At 48.0% G+C, this 18,712-nt stretch overlaps 1 protein-coding gene across 3 annotated transcripts in view; it reads right to left on the bottom strand.

The window, feature by feature from the left end:
- Positions 1 to 18,712, bottom strand: part of FRMPD3 (FERM and PDZ domain containing 3) — a 1,010,703-nt gene that overhangs the window by 500,029 nt on the left and 491,962 nt on the right. For all 3 annotated transcript variants that reach the window (XM_063936980.1, XM_063936981.1, XM_063936979.1), the window contains exon 5: positions 11,203 to 11,248. In XM_063936980.1, coding sequence (XP_063793050.1) covers positions 11,203 to 11,248 — 46 coding nt within the window. The remainder of the gene's footprint in view (positions 1 to 11,202; positions 11,249 to 18,712) is intronic.

Below are 18,712 nucleotides of genomic sequence, written 5' to 3' on the forward strand. Positions count from 1 at the left end.
ATGCAGTCAGCCCCAAAATATATCAATCTCAATAATCTGCATCCTTATCTATACCGTTAGCTAGACGGTATTCGTTCACATGGTCGACCATGTTATGGTCGACAGTCATTATGTCGACCACTATTGGTCGACATTGACATGGACACAAGGTCGACACATGAAAGGTCGACACATGAAAAGGTCGACATGCATTTTTTTTTTTACTTTTTTTTCTTTTGGGGAACTTTTCCATACTTTACGATGCACGTGGACTACGATTGGAACGGTAATCTGTGCCGAGCGAAGCGGTAGCGGAGCGAAGGCACCATGCCCGAAGCATGGCGAGCGAAGCGAGCCATGCGAGGGGACGCGGTGCACTAATTGGGGTTCCCAGTCACTTTACGCAAAAAACGACACCAAAAAAAGTTTTAAAAAACTCATGTCGACCTTTTCATGTGTCGACCTTTTATGTGTCGAGCATTTTTCATGTGTTGACAATGTGTCCATGTCGACCATGTCAATGTCGACCAATAGTGGTCGACCTAATGACTGTCGACCATAACATGGTCGACCATTCATACCGGAACCTAGCTAGACAGTCCTGTATCCCCCTAGTGTGGGGTACTGGCTGACATTGACCCTGTCCTGGTAGGGTTTCCTCTGGTGGCATAGTGATGCCTAACCCAGAGGGTTTCTTGCTGGTGTCTGGTTCACATGATTCACCAGAATAGAATGCTCTCCATTGAGAACTGCTCTCCTTATGTACCTGACTGACAGATCCCCTCTGGTGCCAAAAAGTCTGCTCAGGATATACAAATGCTATTTCAGCCCGTATAGTGCTGTGGAGACCTAACCTAATTACCTCAAAGATTCTAACCTAATTACCTCAAAGATTACCTGTTTATCTTGACAAATAACTTGGGCTGCCAACTAGTTATTTTATCAGTGACTCAGGCATTATTCTGATTACATTACCAGTTACACCTATCACACCTGAAACAATGGACTAGCATGTTATACAAATGGTAATTTAGCTAGTACAGCTGCCTGCCTCTCCCTCCACTATATACACTATAGCTTCTACTGCCCTGCTACATTCACACAATAGGCCAAATGTAATGACGGCCGAGTATGGCGGACGTGTGGGATACTGGCCAAACTCGGACACTTTTTTAAAGGGGAAATCACTTACAAGGAATGGTTTTACCTTGTAAGCAATTGCCTCTTTAAAAAAACATCCGACTTTGGCCCGCATCCCGCATGGCTGCTCGGGTGTCATTACATGTGGCCCAATAGGGCAATGGTCTTTATATCTCCAATACATACGAGATTGTAGGTAATAGCAAGGGTAAAATATACCTAATAACAGGAAATAACAATACACATGATACACCTACAGTATGCTCTGGTCTATTGGTCTATTTACCTAGACTGGACCAAGGATTAAAAAGTACATTACACTGTGAGAAACAAGTGATGAATTAAAAAGGTTCTCAGTCCAGGTCCATCTCGTTTCATCACATAATCATAATGCTATGCTGCTCTATTGTACATCTAAATGAAACCCAATCAAACAACATGCTGTTGGATAGGCTAATTTCTTGGTTTATGGGGCTGTGAATTCAGTCAGAAAATAACTATACATTTTGGCCAGTAGCGATCATCTTCTGACTGCATTCACCTAATAGATATGTTTACACTCGAAAAGGGGCAGCTAAGAGGGGACATTAATATTACAAATATATGAAGGGACAATACAAGGATCTATCAGGTGATTTGGTAATTGAAAAATCTCTACACAGTGCATGCGGACACCATCTGAGGTTAGAGGAGAGAAAATGTTATACCCAAACGAAGGAAAGGGTTCTTCACAGTAAGGGCAGTAAGGATTTGGAATTCTCTGCCAGAGAAGGTAGTAATGGTGGACTCAGTCAATATGTTTAAAAATGGATTAGATAAATTCCTAACTGTCACAAATATCCAAGATTAAATTTAAAAGAACAGTATTTTAGAAAAAGCATGAATTATAGTTGTTGTTTACACGTAAAAACAGAACTTCATCTTGGTCATTATACTTCTACTATAGTTACATACAGATTAGTGTAAGAATTATAATACAGGTTGAACTCGATGGACTTTTTTCAATCTTATCAACTATGTTACTATGAGGCATTTCGTAACCATGGGCTATTCTTTATGAGGCACAAAATTGTAAACCATGTACCACCTCTAAATAGAGGGGGAGATCGTGGTTAATTGTTGCTGCAAAGAGAGGCATTCTGGATTTTCTCTGGCTGTATTTCCTTGCTCCTAAAGGACTAAGGAAACCCTGGGTTTACAGTGCTGCTTATAATATGTCTGCCATTAATTGCCTTATTTAAAATAGTATCCAATATTTTTGCAAGCCTGCAGAGAGGCCGGTAAAACAAGTGTTCCTTTCTTTATAGATGACACCTTTATTATAATATTATTTTTTTTAATAACATCACATCATGTTTCCAAGCCTGCAATTTTGTTCAACTGTCACAAGATGGCATATATGGGCATCCATATAATCAGTATATCATGTCTTTGTGGAGATGTGCCCTGTACTACAGGGCACATCGTTACGGCGGCGGGTGTCCGATGCAGGGATTAGACTTTTCCCTGCACCGGATTTACAGCGGCGGCGGGATTTGAAATCCGGCGCCGTCCGCGAGCCAATCGCGGCTCGCGGGGTGCCGGCCAATCAGAAGCGGGCGCGGCGAGCCAATCGGCGCTCGCCGCATCACAGGCCCCGCCCCAGACGTCTGACGTTAGACGCCGGGCGGGAGCCGAAGAGGCCGGGCGCGCGGAAGAGCGCAGAAGACGCCGGGCAGGAGCCGAACAGAGAGGAGGCCGCGCCGAAGAGCGGCGAAGATCCCGGCGGTGCGAGGAAGAGGAGGACGTCGCGGTGGAAGGTCCTGTGGCCGTTGAAGAGGCCAAAAGACGTCGAGCTCCAGAGGAAAGGAGATGTTCAGCGGCGGCTGGACGCGGAGGAGCGGAGGCGGCGCCGCTGGCCAGGACGGGTCAGCGGCAGAAGAGGGCGCCGGAGACTCCCGGATCAGGTGAGGCCTCAGTGAGGCTACTCTCACCCCCTCCCCTATTTCCTCCCTAGACCACCGGGTGTTCGGGCATTAGGCCCGTGGGCAAAGTCAGGCCCTTTCGGCCCGTGGGCAGTCAGTCGGGCCCTCCCGGCCCGTGGGTGCATTTAATCGGGCCTTCTGGGTCCGAGGCCACGTGCAGTCGGGGTTCCCCCGGCCCGTGGCCCAGTTAGGAGCTGGGGGTCAACATTCTGATTAGGTGGTTTGGGCGTTAGGCCCAAGCCACCTCGGCATCGCGGTAGGCGGGCATTAGGCCCGGGGGCACAGTTCAGGCACTAGGCCTGTGGCGCAGATAGGAGTTTCAGTCACCCCCTGACTCAGTGGCTTGGGCATTAGGCCCAAGCTATGGTAACTGGCATTTTAGGCGAGCATTAGGCCAGAGGGCGTATAGTGGGCCTTTCGGCCCAGGTAATAGGCGCGGCCCCCAGATGAATAAGGGTGGTACTGGGCGCTAGGCCCAGGCCACACCAACGTGCGCAGAGTAGGCAGGCCGTTAAGCCTGAGCCCCACTCCATAAGGTGGCCCTGGGCATTAGGCCCAGGTCACCCAACGGGCACCAAGATAGGCGGGTGCTAGGCCCAAGGGTAAAGTCAGGCCTCTTGCCTGTGTGCGGATAGGGGGCAATAGGCCCAAGTAGGAGTACGGGAGGTGGGTGAGCTGTACAGCGCCCACTCCCTGGCGTTCTGATTCAGGGCGATAAAAAGGGACAGCACCATGGTAAGAGCTAGCACTGTGATTGTGATTGCATATGTGTGTTACCGTGCAGGGCAAATGTTGTGTTAAAATTTGTGCATAGTTTTGTTGCACCACACCCACAGAACTAGTTTGAGGGCTCTGCCGTTGTAGTTAGTATAGGGGTGTGACACTAGGTTAGAATTAGGCCCTGCACGGTTGTTTGCTTGTTTGTTTGCCTTCTTACAGGGACCTGTAAGAGAAGAAGAAGATCGGAGTGCAGAACTGACGGTGAGTAGCATCTGTGTACGTTTGTCCGTTTGTCTGTCCCCGTGCACCGGAATAGGGGTTTGCTCATGGACGTGAGAACACCTTCATCACACTACGCGCGAGAGTGCGAATGTGTGAATTCTGGGTGGCTGAGGCTTTATGCCTGTGATGACCTTTCACCCAACCGGTGAAGGTCGCCATCACCCCTGGGGTATCCCCTTTTCCGGTGGAAGAAGGGTTGATACCCCCCTTAAGGTAGACTATTTTCTCCTCAGCCCGTTCGTCGGTCAGCTCCGAGAGGGAATCGCCGTGTCCGGGTCCGACTGAAGATTTCCAGGTCCGTTGAAGGTTCCGGTACCTGAAGGTGAGAGAGAGCAGTGCCTGGTGAGTACCGAAACTACACCTGCACGGCAGCAGGCACCACCACATGCACCGCCGCCCTCTAACATTTTGGCGTAGTCGGCAGGATCAAGGACCACGAACACGATGTGAAACGTCCCCAAGAAGACCTCCCTGCGGACGGCTCCGGAACAGCCCCACCCCCGGATGTGTGCGGATCAGAGCGACTGGGTGACGGTGTCTGGGGCAGACCTCCTGAAGGTGGTGCAGCAGTCGGTCCAGCGTGGAAAGGAAGAGCGCCGGGAGAAGGGGCGCAAGGAAGCCGCCGTGACGCCCTGCAAGAAATGTCGGCAAACGGGACACTTTGCCGATGAATGTACTTGGCGAGAAACATCCCCAAAGAAGGTGGTCCAGGAAGCGGACCAAAGACGTCAGAAGGGCCAAGCGAAGAAAGAGTCATGGTATTTGCTCTGCGGAAACTACGGGCATGAGCATAACAGTTGTCCCTGGGATGAAGAGTTGAGCCAAGATGAGGTTGATTCCTGGTGTGAAAGCTGTGGAGATCCCCGACATCGGCTCCTGGAATGACCATGGACGGAAGACAGGACAGACTACGAGGCCACGGTGAAGCAGCTGACGGAGTCTCGTCAGCAACTTTGGGAGCGGGTGGCTGCAGAGCCCGTGTGTGCGCTCTGCGAGGCGAGGGGACATGCGCTTCCCGATTGTCCGTGGAATGAAGACCGGATGATTGCGGATGGTCGTGCCCAGAAATGGGAGGAGGAAACCAGGGAAATGGCACGGAAGACCCTGCTTGAAGTTAGTTCGCAGGTGCCCATTTCCTCTGAGCCGGAACCAACGGGTGAAGATCCCTCAGTGAAGGAGGTGGCCAAGGAACCCGTCTTGGAGAAGGTGGTAGTGGCCCTCCCTTGTTGGAAGTGTCGGCGACCAGGACATGCGGCCAGTGAGTGCCCCTGGGAAGATGCCGCGGACCTACTCTGTCCCAAGAAAGCAACAGCCAGTAAGGCAGAATCCTTTCCCACATAAGGCGGAGGTGGACGACTGGGTGGTGAAGAGACCACGCTGCGAGGAAAAGCGTGAAGACCCAGTGACGGGGACGTCCGGAATCTCCCCATGTTGGAACTGTCCATGACCATGACGTGTGGAACAGGTGTGTCCTGGGTACCAAGAGATTACAGTGGAAGCAAAGGAGTACGCTGAGGAAGTAGAGATGCCAGTGGAAGAGAAGAAGTACGCTGAGGAATTACAGATGCCAGCGGAAGAGAAGTACGCTGAGGAATTAGAGGTGCCAGCGGAAGAGACTAAGTACGCTGAGGAGGAAAATAATACCCTAGTCCAGGTATCGGTGGAGGAGGACTCGGACTACGGTGAGATGTCCGCCGATGAATCCCTCCAAGAGCAGATGGAGGACGGCTCGGGTATCGGAAGTGCCGACGAGTGGGACTGGCAGGATCGGGTGGAGTCGTGCTCCCAGTTGATTGCCCTCCGTGAAGAGGAGGAGCTAGTCCTGGAGCAAGAATACCTGCCGGAAGTGCCGAGTTGGACGGACGTACGGGGAGAGGATCGTGATGCCGTGGGAGGACCCGTTCCAGAGGAAGACATAGGACCTTTGGAGATGCCCCATGAGGAAATGCGACAGATGGTGGCTGTTGCCCGGGAGGAAATGGATGCCCAGGAGGATTCTGCTGTTGGGTGGTGGTCGGTACCACATCCTGAAGACAAGGACGATGTCCGAGACGATATGGGAGGTCAAGAGTGGGTGACTGTTGTCCCCGTGGAGGAAGATTCCCCTTGGTGGCCAACGTCAAGCGACCATGAGGAGATGCCACTCCCCCAGAGGATCTGCCGATGGAGGTCAGTAGGTAAGAAGAGGAACCCGGAGCTGGAGGTGGAAGGATGTGGGGTCACGGTCTGTCCGGGCTGGACCCTCGAACACAACCTCGCCGGAGGGACCTCGAAATTCCCTGACCCGCGGACGATGGACGTCGTGGAGACCTTTGTAGGGACTACAAAGGAAAAAGGGGGGGGGAAATGTGGAGATGTGCCCTGTACTACAGGGCACATCGTTACGGCGTCGGGTGTCCGGTGCAAGGATTAGACTTTTCCCTGCACCGGACTTACATCGGCGGCGGGATTTGAAATCCGGCGCCGTCCGCGAGCCAATCGCGGTTCGCGCGGCGCCGGACAATCAGAAGCGGGCGCTGCGAGCCAGTTGCCACTCGCCGCGTCACAGGCCCCGCCCCCGGTGTCTGACGTCAGGAGACCTGACGTCAGACGCCGGGCGGGAGTCGAAGAGGCCGGGCGCGCAGAAGAGTGCGGAAGACGCCGGGCAGGAGCCGAACAGAGAGGAGGCCGCGCCGAAGAGCGGCGAAGATCCCGGCGGCGCGAGGAAGAAGAGGACGTCGCGGTGGAAGGTCCTGTGGCCGTTGAAGAGGCCAGAAGACATCGAGCTCCAGAGGAAAGGAGATGTCCAGCGGCGGCTGGACGCGGAGGAGCGGAGGCGGCGCCGCTGGCCAGGACAGGTCAGCGGCAGAATAGGGCGCCGGAGACTCCCGGATCAGGTAAGGCCTCAGTGAGGCTACTCTCACCCCCTCCCCTCTTTCCTCCCTAGACCACCGAGTGTTCGGGCATTAGGCCTGTGGGCAAAGTCATTCCCTTCCGGCCTGTGGGCAATCAGTCGGGCCCTCCCGGCCCGTGGGTGCATTTAATCGGGCCCTCTGGGTCCGAGGCCACGTGCAGTCGGGGTTCCCCCCGGCCCGTGGCCCAGTTAGGAGCTGGGGGTCAACATTCTGATTAGGTGGTTTGGGTGTTAGGCCCAAGCCACCTCGGCATCGCGGTAGGCAGGCATTAGGCCCGGGGGCACAGTTCAGGCACTAGGCCTGTGGCGCAGATAGGAGTTTCAGTCACCCCCTGACTCAGTGGCTTGGGCATTAGGCCCAAGCCACGGTAACTGGCATTTTAGGCAGGCATTAGGCCCGAGGGCGTATAGTGGGCCTTCGGCCCAGTTAATAGGCGCGGCCCCCAGATGAATAAGGGTGGTACTGGGCGCTAGGCCAGGCCACACCAACGTGCGCAGAGTAGGCAGGCCGGTAAGCCTGAGCCCCACTCCATAAGGTGGCCCTGGGCATTAGGCCCAGGTCACCCAACGGGCACCAAGATAGGCGGGCACTAGGCCCGAGGGTAAAGTCAGGCCTCTGGCCTGTGTGCCGGTAGGGGGCAGTAGGCCCAAGTAGGAGTACGGGAGGTGGGTGAGCTGTACAGCGCCCACTCCCTGGCATTCTGATTCAGGTCGATAAAAAGGGACAGCACCATGGTAAGAGCTTGCACTGTGATTGTGATTGCATATGTGTGTTACCGTGCAGGGCAAAATGTTGTGTTAAAGTTTGTGCATAGTTTTGTTGCACCACACCCACAGAGCTAGTTTGAGGGCTCTGCCGTTGTAGTTAGTATAGGGGTGTGACACTAGGTTAGAATTAGGCCCTGCACGGTTGTTTGCTTGTTTGTTTGCCTTCTTACAGGGACCTGTAAGAGAAGAAGAAGATCGGAGTGCGGAACTGACGGTGAGTAGCATCTGTGTACGTTTGTCCCTTTGTCTGTCCACGAGCGCCGGAATAGGGGTTTGCTCACGGACGTGAGAACCCCTTCATCACACTACACGCGAGAGTGCGAATGTGTGAATTCTTGGTGGCTGAGGCTTTATGCCTGTGATGACCTTTCACCCAACCGGTGAAGGTCGCCGTCACCCCTGGGGTATCCCCTTTTCCGGTGGAAGAAGGGTTGATACCCCCCTTAAGGTAGACTATTTTCTCCTCAGCTCGTTCGTCGGTCAGCTCCGAGAGGGAATCGCCGTGTCCGGGTCCGACTGAAGATTTCCAGGTCCGTTGAAGGTTCCGGTACCTGAAGGTGAGAGAGAGCGGCGCCTGGTGAGTACCGAAACTACACCTGCACGGCAGCAGGCACCACCACACGCACCGCCGCCCTCTTACATCTTTTTAAAATAACATTATACCTGGCTGCCTTAATACACTGAAGATGTTTTAACAAACACATTACTTCAAGGTTTAATATGATACCTACTGGAGAAATGTGTGTTTATATATTTCTTGTAGAAACTTTATTGTACTCTGTCTTGGAACACAGCTAGTGTCCATGATGATGGATGCACATTGGTGATGTCATCGGGAGCACAATCCTGCCGCAGGGAGTCGAGGAGAGAGCGCGCCCTCATAGTGAGGGGCAGTACATAAATGGGTGTGTTCTTATGATGTAAAATTGTCCCGAATAATGAGATAATTATTAAAATGTTGACTGAGGCTATTACCACGTTTGTGTGACTTAATTCATCCCCAGAGTGCCACTCTTATTTGGTCTGCAGTGCACATTGGGGCAACATTTGGTGTCACATCGAAGCAGGCAATCGGGGTCTTTATACAGCTTTACACACATTTACTGAAGAGTGCTGGATCTATATGGATATATATGTTGCTTTCATTTGGTCTGCAGTATACAGTGGCGGAAATTGTGCGGTGCAATGTTCCGAGCCCACCGAATCGATGGTTTTACACATTGATGGTCATCCCTGCATTTTTGTAAAATTAATTACAGGCCAATCAGAGCCACGGGGGCGTGGCTCCGTGGGTGTCAGGTACAGGGCTAAGCTTCGTGCCCTGTCACTTTGCAGAAAATAAAAATGTTTGGTACCATGAACCATCGATGGTGGGAAACATTTAGACTCATCGATGGTCGATGGCCATCCCTACTCTGCAGTCAGGCAGCCAAAGGCTCCTCCCACCATACAGTCGTATGGCCGCCTGCTGGGAGAGCTCCATCTGGGATCCATCTCTGGCTTCCGGGGTCATTGACTGAAGAATGCGCTGTAACCCAGCAGGTACAGATGTCCTCCCTCCACCACAGCGCTGGATGCTGGCCATGTCCGCTCAGACCTTGGCTGTATTAAAGGGAGGGGGAGCAGCTGAGTAATGTATTAAATTTTGGGGGGGCAATGAGTAGTGTGTTAAATGCGGGGGGGCAGAGAGTAGTGTATTAAATGGGGGGGGGCAGCGAGAAGTGTACTAAATGCTGGGGGACAGTGAGTATTGTATTAAATGTGTGGGGGGGAATGAATAGTGTATTAAATGTGTGGGGGGGGCAGAAAGAAGTGTATTAAATGCGGAGGGGGCAGCAAAGTAGTGTATTAAATGCGGGGGGCAGCTGAGTAGTGTATTAAATGTGGGGGGCAGCGAGTAGTATATTAAATGCGGGGAGGGGGAAAGCTGAGTAGTTAATATGCAGGGGGGCAGCTGAGTAGTATGTAATATGAAGGGGGTCAGCTGAGTGGTGTGTAAAGTGTAGGCGGGACAGCAGAGTGGTGTGTAATATGCAGGAGGGCAGCTGATTAGTGTGTAATATGCAGAGTTGCAGCTGAGCAGTGTGCAATATGCAGGGGTGCAGCTGAGTAGTATGTAATATGAAGGGGGTCAGCTGAGTGGTGTGTAAAGTGTAGGCTGGACAGCAGAGTGGTGTGTAATATGCCAGGGGGGACAGCTGAGTTGGGTGTTATATGCAGAGGGGGTAGCTGTGTGGTTATAATATGCGGAGGGGGGGGGGCAGCTGAGTGGTGTGTAATATGCAGGGGGAGGCAGCTGTGTAGTGTTACACATACGGGGGGGGCAGCTGTGTAGTATTACATGTACAGGGGGCTGGTGTGTAGCATTATGTGGATAGGCGATGAGGCAGGTGTATGGAATTATGTGGACAGGGAAAGGGGGTGGTGTATAGCATTATGTTGGCATGTGCCTTAAGCCTAATATCCCTTCTTTAAAAATGGGGGAGACATCAATGCTTATTTTTTGAATAGGGCACCAAAATGTCTAGTTACGGATCTATCTATCTATCTATCTATCTATCTATCTATCTATCTATCTATCTTTTCAATAGATTCCTCCACTATAGAGCATAATAGCCCCCCGTTGAAAGAAATAAGTGGCACTCCATGGGTTTGATTAAATCAGTAGATTGTGCATAAGTGAGCATTTTTTGCACACCCTGATGTAAAGGGCAGGCCCGGATTAAGCCCTCGGGGGGCCCAGGGCACCCAAGACAGCAGGGCCCCCCGCCGACCACCAGCTCCCCCTCCCAGCTGCATGCGCTGCTCACCTCCCCTGGTCACAGGCAATGGGAGCAGCGCTGCAGCAGGGGGAGAAGAGAAGACACCAGGCTGCCAGGGCAGGAGGGATCCACGCTGCCGGGGGAGGAGTGCGGCTGTGCATGCGGCTTCCTCCCCTCTCCTCTAGGGCACCACGGTTGGGGACTGAGTCAAGCAATCTCCAGCCTCTGCCGCCAGCAGCATCTCTCCTGGCAGCAGCGAAGGCTGGAGATTGCTTGACTCAGTCCCTGCCACGGCAACCTGTAGAGAGATGCAGAGTTCCGGCTGGGGGGCCCCTTAAGACAGGGGGGCCCGGGGTACTGACGCACTAGGCACCCCCCTTAATCCGGCTCTCGTAAAGGCCCTAAGTGGTCTTGAAACATAGGAGTGCCACCTATTCATTTCAACAGGGGGCTACAATGCGCCATATGGAGGGATCTAGTGAATACTGAATTGAACCCTGGTACATGAAAAACCGACTAATTTGGAGTTTGGGATTACGGGCAGGATGGTGCAGGCCCGAAGCAAATTGTTTCCCCTGAGCCCACCATTCACTAGTTCCACCACTGGCAATATATATATAAATGTTTCTTTAAGTTCAGGTTTTTAAACAATTATGTGGTATTACTAACCAGCTACATTAAAACATTCACTTACCTGGTGAGGATGCAGTACTGTCAAAGTTATGGACTCCTTTGCATTCCTACAGAAACATGTTAAAAATATTTTATAATATTGTTTTTATTAATGATTCTGTAGCTCATAACAAAAAAATTTCCAAAGATTTGTGATACATGTATAATATCAAAGTATGAATAGGTACACTGTAATACATACACTTTTTAGAAATATTTTAAAACACATACAGTATGTTAGAAAAAAACTTTGTTACAGATTTTATATATACAGTATAAATATACAGTGTGTGCGTGTGTGTGTGTGTGTGTGTGTGTATATATATATATATATATATATATATATATATATATATATATATATATATATATGGGTGGTCTTCAGTATGATGACTGACGGGATCCCGGCGCAGAGTATACCGGTGCTGGGATTCCGACAGCCGGCATACCGACACTTATTCTCCCTCGTGGGGGTCCACGACCCCCCTGGAGGGAGAATAAAATAGTGTGGCGTGCGTAGCGCGCCACCGTGCCCGTAGCGTGGCGAGCGCAGCGAGCCCGCAAGGGGCTCATTTGCGCTCACCACACTGTTGGTAAGCCGGCGGTCGGGCTCCCGGCGCCGGTATCCTGGTTGCCGGGAGCCCGACCGCAGGCATATCGTAGTGAACCCATATATATATATATATATATTTATATATATATATATATATATATATATATATATATATATATATACATACACACACACACACACACACACACAGATGTAGCCACGCCCATCATTGCATTGCAGCAGCAATGGCACTGCTAATGTGCCCATAACAAAGCCTATGGTGCAAACGCACACCGCGGCCAGTCTCAGAGCGGCACATTCGCACTATGCTGCAATGCGTGCACACGCGCATATGCATTGCGGCATAGATGACCGTGGCTACATATATATATATTTTTTTTTATGTATTAACAGTTTCTTATATAGCGCAGCAATACTCTGTTACACTTTTATTGGAGACCTCCAAATGCCATAGAAAAGGCCTAGTATAGTTCCACAAATTATCGATGCCAGCAGTGCATGTGGTGAGATTAATAGTTGGGGAGGCACTGGCTGCAATCAGAGCCTGATTTATGCATACTTACTGTATATGACTTGGTGGTGAGTTTTGACTATAAAAATGATTAGAAAAATACAAAGATTATATGAATAGTACAAAGATAATATTTATAAGTTATAAGTATCATCTTTGTATTATTCTTATAATTTTTATAGTCAAAACTCTGAAGTATACTGGACTATGACAGACAGGGCCATAGAGAGCCACGGTCCCCGGTACTGGCATAGGGTTGTTTAGCCTAAATGGGGAGGGGGGGGGGGGATGTTCACACTTTCTAATTATTATCAATCCAAAAAAACATATTAATTGTGCACAATTCATGGGGTCGCCATTCAAATGCAGGTGGAGCAGGGGGAAGGGTGGGGGAGGGCACTATCTTCTTAAATAAATTCACTGGGAAGATAGTGCCAGCTGTGGTGGAGAAACCCGCTTCTCGGATGAAGGGGAGCAGTGGACCCCAGCCCCTCTAGCAAGCCCCTGACTGCGTAATTAGTACCCACTCCCTCCCCTCTGGGCACCAGTGGTGACAATTGAGACTTTGCCTACCTTGCTTACCCTGACTGCACATCACTGCAGATTTTAGCAGCATTGCACACGCTAGGCCGCCGCCCTCTGGGAGTGTATCTTAGCTTAGCAGAATTGCGAATGAAAGATTAGCAGAATTGCGAATAGAAAATTCTTAGCAGTTTCTGAGTAGCTCCAGACTTACTCCTACACTGCGATCAGCTCAGCCCATTTCGTTCCTGGTTTGACGTCACAAACATGCCCTGCGTTCGGCCAGCCACTCCCCCGTTTCTCCAGACACTCCTGCGTTTTATCCTGGCACGCCTGCGTTTTTCCGCACACTCCCAGAAAACGGTCAGTTTCCGCCCAGAAACACCCACTTCCTGTAAATCACACTCCGATCACTTCAACGATGAAAAATCTTCGTTTGGACGTGAGTAAATCTACTAAGTTTTGAGCAAAAATACTTAGCGCATGCGCACTGCGTACCATGCGCATGCGCATTTCGCCTTAATCGCTCCGTTGCGAAAATCGGCAACGAGCGAACAACTCGGAATGACCCCCAATGAGTAGTAGACTAAATTACTATGTAAGCTGCTATGCACAAAGTAGCACAACCTTACTTGATACATATATAATACAAAATATAGCCCTCAACCATGAGTATCGATCTCCAGGATGGAAAAGAGAACCAGCTGTACAATTACGAGACTTGACAAGTCACGCAGCACCTGTGGACCAGGAAGTATATGTGATCACCAGGAATATGCCACTGCTCTCCCTGGTTTATACAACAGCCAACACATCCCACAATACACTACTGCTGGCAACACTCACTAGGCAGTTCCACTGTACCCACAAGTAGTCACCACCCTAGGTGGGGTTAGAAGACACATCCATCGAACACTGCTAGATAGGGAAATCAATCAGCCTGTACTTAAACCCCATCCACAAGTCTCTGGCACAAATGCTATTATGGGTGAGAAGGTGTTAGCAGAGAATCTTGTCACTACACTCTAAACACACCTCTACCATTTCTATATGGGAGAGAATAAAAGTCGAAACAGTAAATGCACTAAAAAAAAGCCAGAAACCATGTAAGGTGTATTGAAAAAACATAGAGATATATAATATAAAAAGCTGGAACCATGTAAAGTGTACTGAAAATGCTGGAAATCATAGTAAATGTAATAAAAAAGCCAGAAACCAAAGTAAATTTATTAAAAAAGCTGGAAATCATGTAAAGTGTAGTGAAAAAGCAAGAAACCATAGTAAATGTATTGATAAAGTTGGAAAGCATGTTAAGTGTATTGAAAAAGCCGGAAACCATAGTAAATGTATTGATAAAGTTGGAAAGCATGTTAAGTGTATTGAAAAAGCTGGAAATCATAGTAATGCCATTATTTATCAATGTGAGCCAATCAGCTCCTAACTGCCATGTTACAGACTGTGTTTAAAAAATGACAGGAGTGGATTGGCTGGTGCAATTTATCACTCACAGTGAAAGTTATCACTCATTGATAAATAAGGGCATAAGTGTATTGAAAAAGCTGAAAACGAAGCTTAGGCAAATCATATGCCTCGGACCACAGGATACTCACTTTGCGCACAAGCGAGTCCACGCACTCTTCTGCTAGGCAACATCTGGCGCCTGATCACCCATTCACCGCCATCTCTACTTGACGAGCAGATACACTCTCACTCAGGCTGTGCAGGGATCATCAAGGTAATCGGTCATAGCGTGACCCTACAATGCTAAGCAACAGGGCACACTACTGATTCTTACCACAATTACAAGTCGCCCACCTTCTACTATCTCCTGCCCGGTCACGATAGCTGGAGGACTCGCTCACCGCTGTCCATTGTGACCAATGTCACAAACGGCAGGCAGCAGTGGTTCTCTGCTACCGTGCCAGACAATTCTCCTGTCTTCTCCATTCTTTCCCAGCTTTCCACTCACAGACTCACCTCTCTTTTCCCAGGGCACTCTCATTGGTACACGTGGCAGCATTGTCCCTGCGCTGAACTCATGAATCCAACAGGGGTACATTTACTAAAGCTTCTAAAACTTAGAATTGGTGATGTTAAACAAAGCAACCAATCAGATGATGTCTGTCATTTTCTAAAATGCAAAAGGGAAATGATAGACAGCATCTGATTGGTTGCAACAACTGGTGGCAACATCACCAATTCTCTGCTTTAGAAGCTTTAGTAAATTTACCCCTAACTGACCCATCTTCTCAACAGCAGAAATCCCCCTTTTCATCCTCCCTCTGGTCCAAGGTCAATTCTGCAGACATGCTCATCCTGTCACCAGTGCCTTTCCAGCATATGACAAGACAGCAGCTGCCTTGCAGCAGAGCCGGCCCTAACCAATATGATGCCCTAGGCAAGATTTTGGCTGGTGCCCCCTAGCACCACCGCTGGTTCCGCCTCTGACCTTGCACCTCTTTCCCAGCACCATCACCCCTCACCCATAGCAGTCTTTACTTTGGTGTTTGTACCCCCTATATTTTAAATAGGAACAGTTCGCACATTTGGTGCTCAGCCCAAAGAGGGGTGTGTTTTTGCTGGCAAGGGGCATGGCCACACAATAGTAACCCCAATTCCAATTACACCACACAGTAGTGCAACTTTATTCACATTTGATCATGCGATAGTGTCCATGATTCATATTACATCCCACAGTAGTATCACTTTACCTTATAAACGTTACTCCTCACAGTAGAGCCCCTTATTCACATTACATCACACTGAATTGCTCCTTATTCACATTAGACCACACCCTATTGCTCTTTATTCACATTAGATGTCACAGTAGTGCCCTTTCTATACGCAGCGCAACCCCATAGTAGAGCACCTTATACACATAATGCCACAGAGTAATGCCCCTTACACATATGAGACACATTATTAAAGTCCTTATAAACATAATGCTCCTTACACATTATGACAACCTTTATTAATGCCCTTATACACATAATGACACACATAATGCCCCCTACACATTTGCTGCACATTATTAGTGCCCCTATACACATAATGACACACATACAGTAGTACCCTGTTACACATATGCCGCACATTATTAATGCCCTTATACACATAATGACACACATAGTGCCCCTTACACATATGTTGCACATTATTAATGCATTTTTACATGACACACATAATGCTCCTTACACATATTCTGAACACTACTGCACAACAAACCCACTCACATGTACACAGCACTCACACTGCCACTAACACTGTGACCTCTGCCTCTGCTTGGATACAGATGTGTCCTCATAAATCTTGCCTTAATGCTAAAGTTGGGTACCTTTTTTTATGAAAATGCAGCTTATTTGCATTGCTATGTGGCTAGGATGCACAAGCAGCTTCTGCTGATTAAAATGGTATGTAGCATGCCTATATACTGTGAGACTGCGCTGCATCTGCATATGAAATGCTACACACAGAATATAGGCATGCTGCATATCATTTTAATCAGCAGAAGCTGCTGATGCCCCTAGGCATATCAAATGCCCTAGGCAATTGCCTAGTTTGCCTATGCCTATGGCCGGCTCTGCCTTGCAGGACCCACACACCGTGAGATCCTTTTCCATTCTCTCTCAGGTGTACCCTCTGCAGGGTATTTTATTATTTTAATTTATCATGAAGAGTATATATTAAATTAAATACTCAGGACCACATTATTCGTAATAAGGGAGACACATACATCACAAATCAGCATCATTGTCCATTATGGCAGATTAAGTGGCTACAATAGCAATACATAATACTCATTTGAGAGATTATTTCTGCTCTTGGGCAAACTCTGATTTATTTTCATTCAATCATTCTCCCCAGCAGTGTTGTTCTACAAATTGTTAACCTGACACTATATTAGTCAACACATTCACAAAGTATCGCTTGTTGGCAGATTAAAGAAGTTTAATAAACACCTGCCTCAAGGCATTTTTTGAGATGTGCTGACACAATTCCAACATCTTTTTTGTTTCTTTGCAAATGCATGTATATACACTATGACCTTTATGAATGCTTAATTGTCTGTCACTTATAGGTGACTAGCTATGCAATTATAGTGCTTACTCTGAGTGTCATTTGGTTTCACTTTAAAGAAAACTATTTCTTTTCTTTTTACATCAGGGTACACTGCATCCTGCTGTACATATCTCAGGCTCTGGAAAATGTATAACAGTATAATACTGTGAATCTCCTTATGAGAGACTGCCTATGGAGTTTTAGAGTCATTTTACTCTAATCCATTAGTTATATACCTTTTTCTGATATTTCACCAATATTGGAATTTATCCTTTTTCACTCTGTGTCCTATGTGCAATTCATCTCAGAGGTGAGTGATTATTCATTTTAAATATATTTAATAAACGTGAAGACTGAGTGGCCCAAGTAAGAGAGTTTCTTTGCTTTTACTATTTCTACTCTCTGGGTGCACCTCCACCTGTTATATGGTATATACACAATGTAGTAAATATGTCTCTCTGATGTGGATTGTTCTATGACCCCCTATTTTTCAATCTAAACTGCTGTGCTCATTGGCTGTTTTCCCTCCCTTGGTAGATACAACCGTAGTAAATGTACAGTATTGAAAAAGACTGAAACCATGTAAAGTGTATTGAAAAAGACAGAAATCATAGTAAATGTACTAAAAAAGGCACAAATCATAATATATGTATTGAAAAAGACAGAAATCATAGTAAATGTACTAAAAAAGGCACAAATCATAATATATGTATTGAAAAAGCCGGAAACCATGTTAAGTATATTGAAAAACCAGAAAACTATAATAAATGTAGTAGAAAAAATGCAAACCATGTAAAGTATATTGAAAAAGCTGGAAACCGTAGTAAATGTACAGTATTGAAAAAGCCAGAAACCATGTAAAGCAGACATGTAAAACTCGTGGCCCACGGGCCACATGCGGCCCACAATGCATACTTTTGAGGCCCAAGTTTACTTTTTCGAAAACAATGGAATGCGGACCACCACCGCCGGATGAGTTACTGTTGGCCCGTCTGCTGTGATCGGAGCCTAGCTCCAATCGGTCAGCATTCACTGTTCGGCGCACGCCCAGCTGCCTTTGCAAAGCTCTGCCCCCGCTGAATTCCACCTGCGCAGCGCCATTTGCACTGAAGCCATCACGCTCTGTATGTGTATGTGCTCGACTGCCATGTGTACCCAGCTGCCCTAATTGCAGGAGGAGTCTTCTAGAATCTGGATAAAAAATGTCTCTCAATGAAGAAGGTAAATTGGAAGGTACTGTCACAGAAGGCACAGAGGACTTATGGATGCAGGGGACACAAGGAGCACGAGGGTATACCAAGTGGCATGTGGCTGGACAGGAGATATAGATGGGGGTTTGCAGTGACACATTTTACAAGCCCACACTGATATATGTTATATAGGAAAGAGGACCGCACAGTGATATATGAGGGGGAATAACACAGCTCTCAGCTCACACTATTAATTGGTTTTCTCCCTGATACTTGATATCTCTGATTATACTTTATTGTTGGTTTTCCTAATAAACCTTTCAAAATTGCATGAGACTTTTTCTTTTTCTTGCAGCCCACACAAGACTTAGACCTTGATTAGGATTTTGAGTTTGACACGCCTGATGTCAAGTGTATTGAAAAAGCCAGAAATAATAGTAATGTACTAAAAAAGGCACAAACCATAATAAATGTAGCTAAAAAAGCCAGAAACCATGTTAAGTGTATTGAAAAAGCCGGAAACCACAGCTAATATATTAAAAAAGCAGAAAACTAGCCGGAAATCAAAGTAAATACACTGTAAAATTCAGAAATCATAATATATGTACTGAAAAAGCCTGAAACCATGTTAAGTGTATAGAAAAAGTCAGAAATCATAATAAATGTACTAAAAAAG

This window comes from Pseudophryne corroboree, chromosome 8 (assembly GCF_028390025.1).
Source record: "Pseudophryne corroboree isolate aPseCor3 chromosome 8, aPseCor3.hap2, whole genome shotgun sequence".
Lineage (NCBI taxonomy): Eukaryota > Metazoa > Chordata > Amphibia > Anura > Myobatrachidae > Pseudophryne > Pseudophryne corroboree.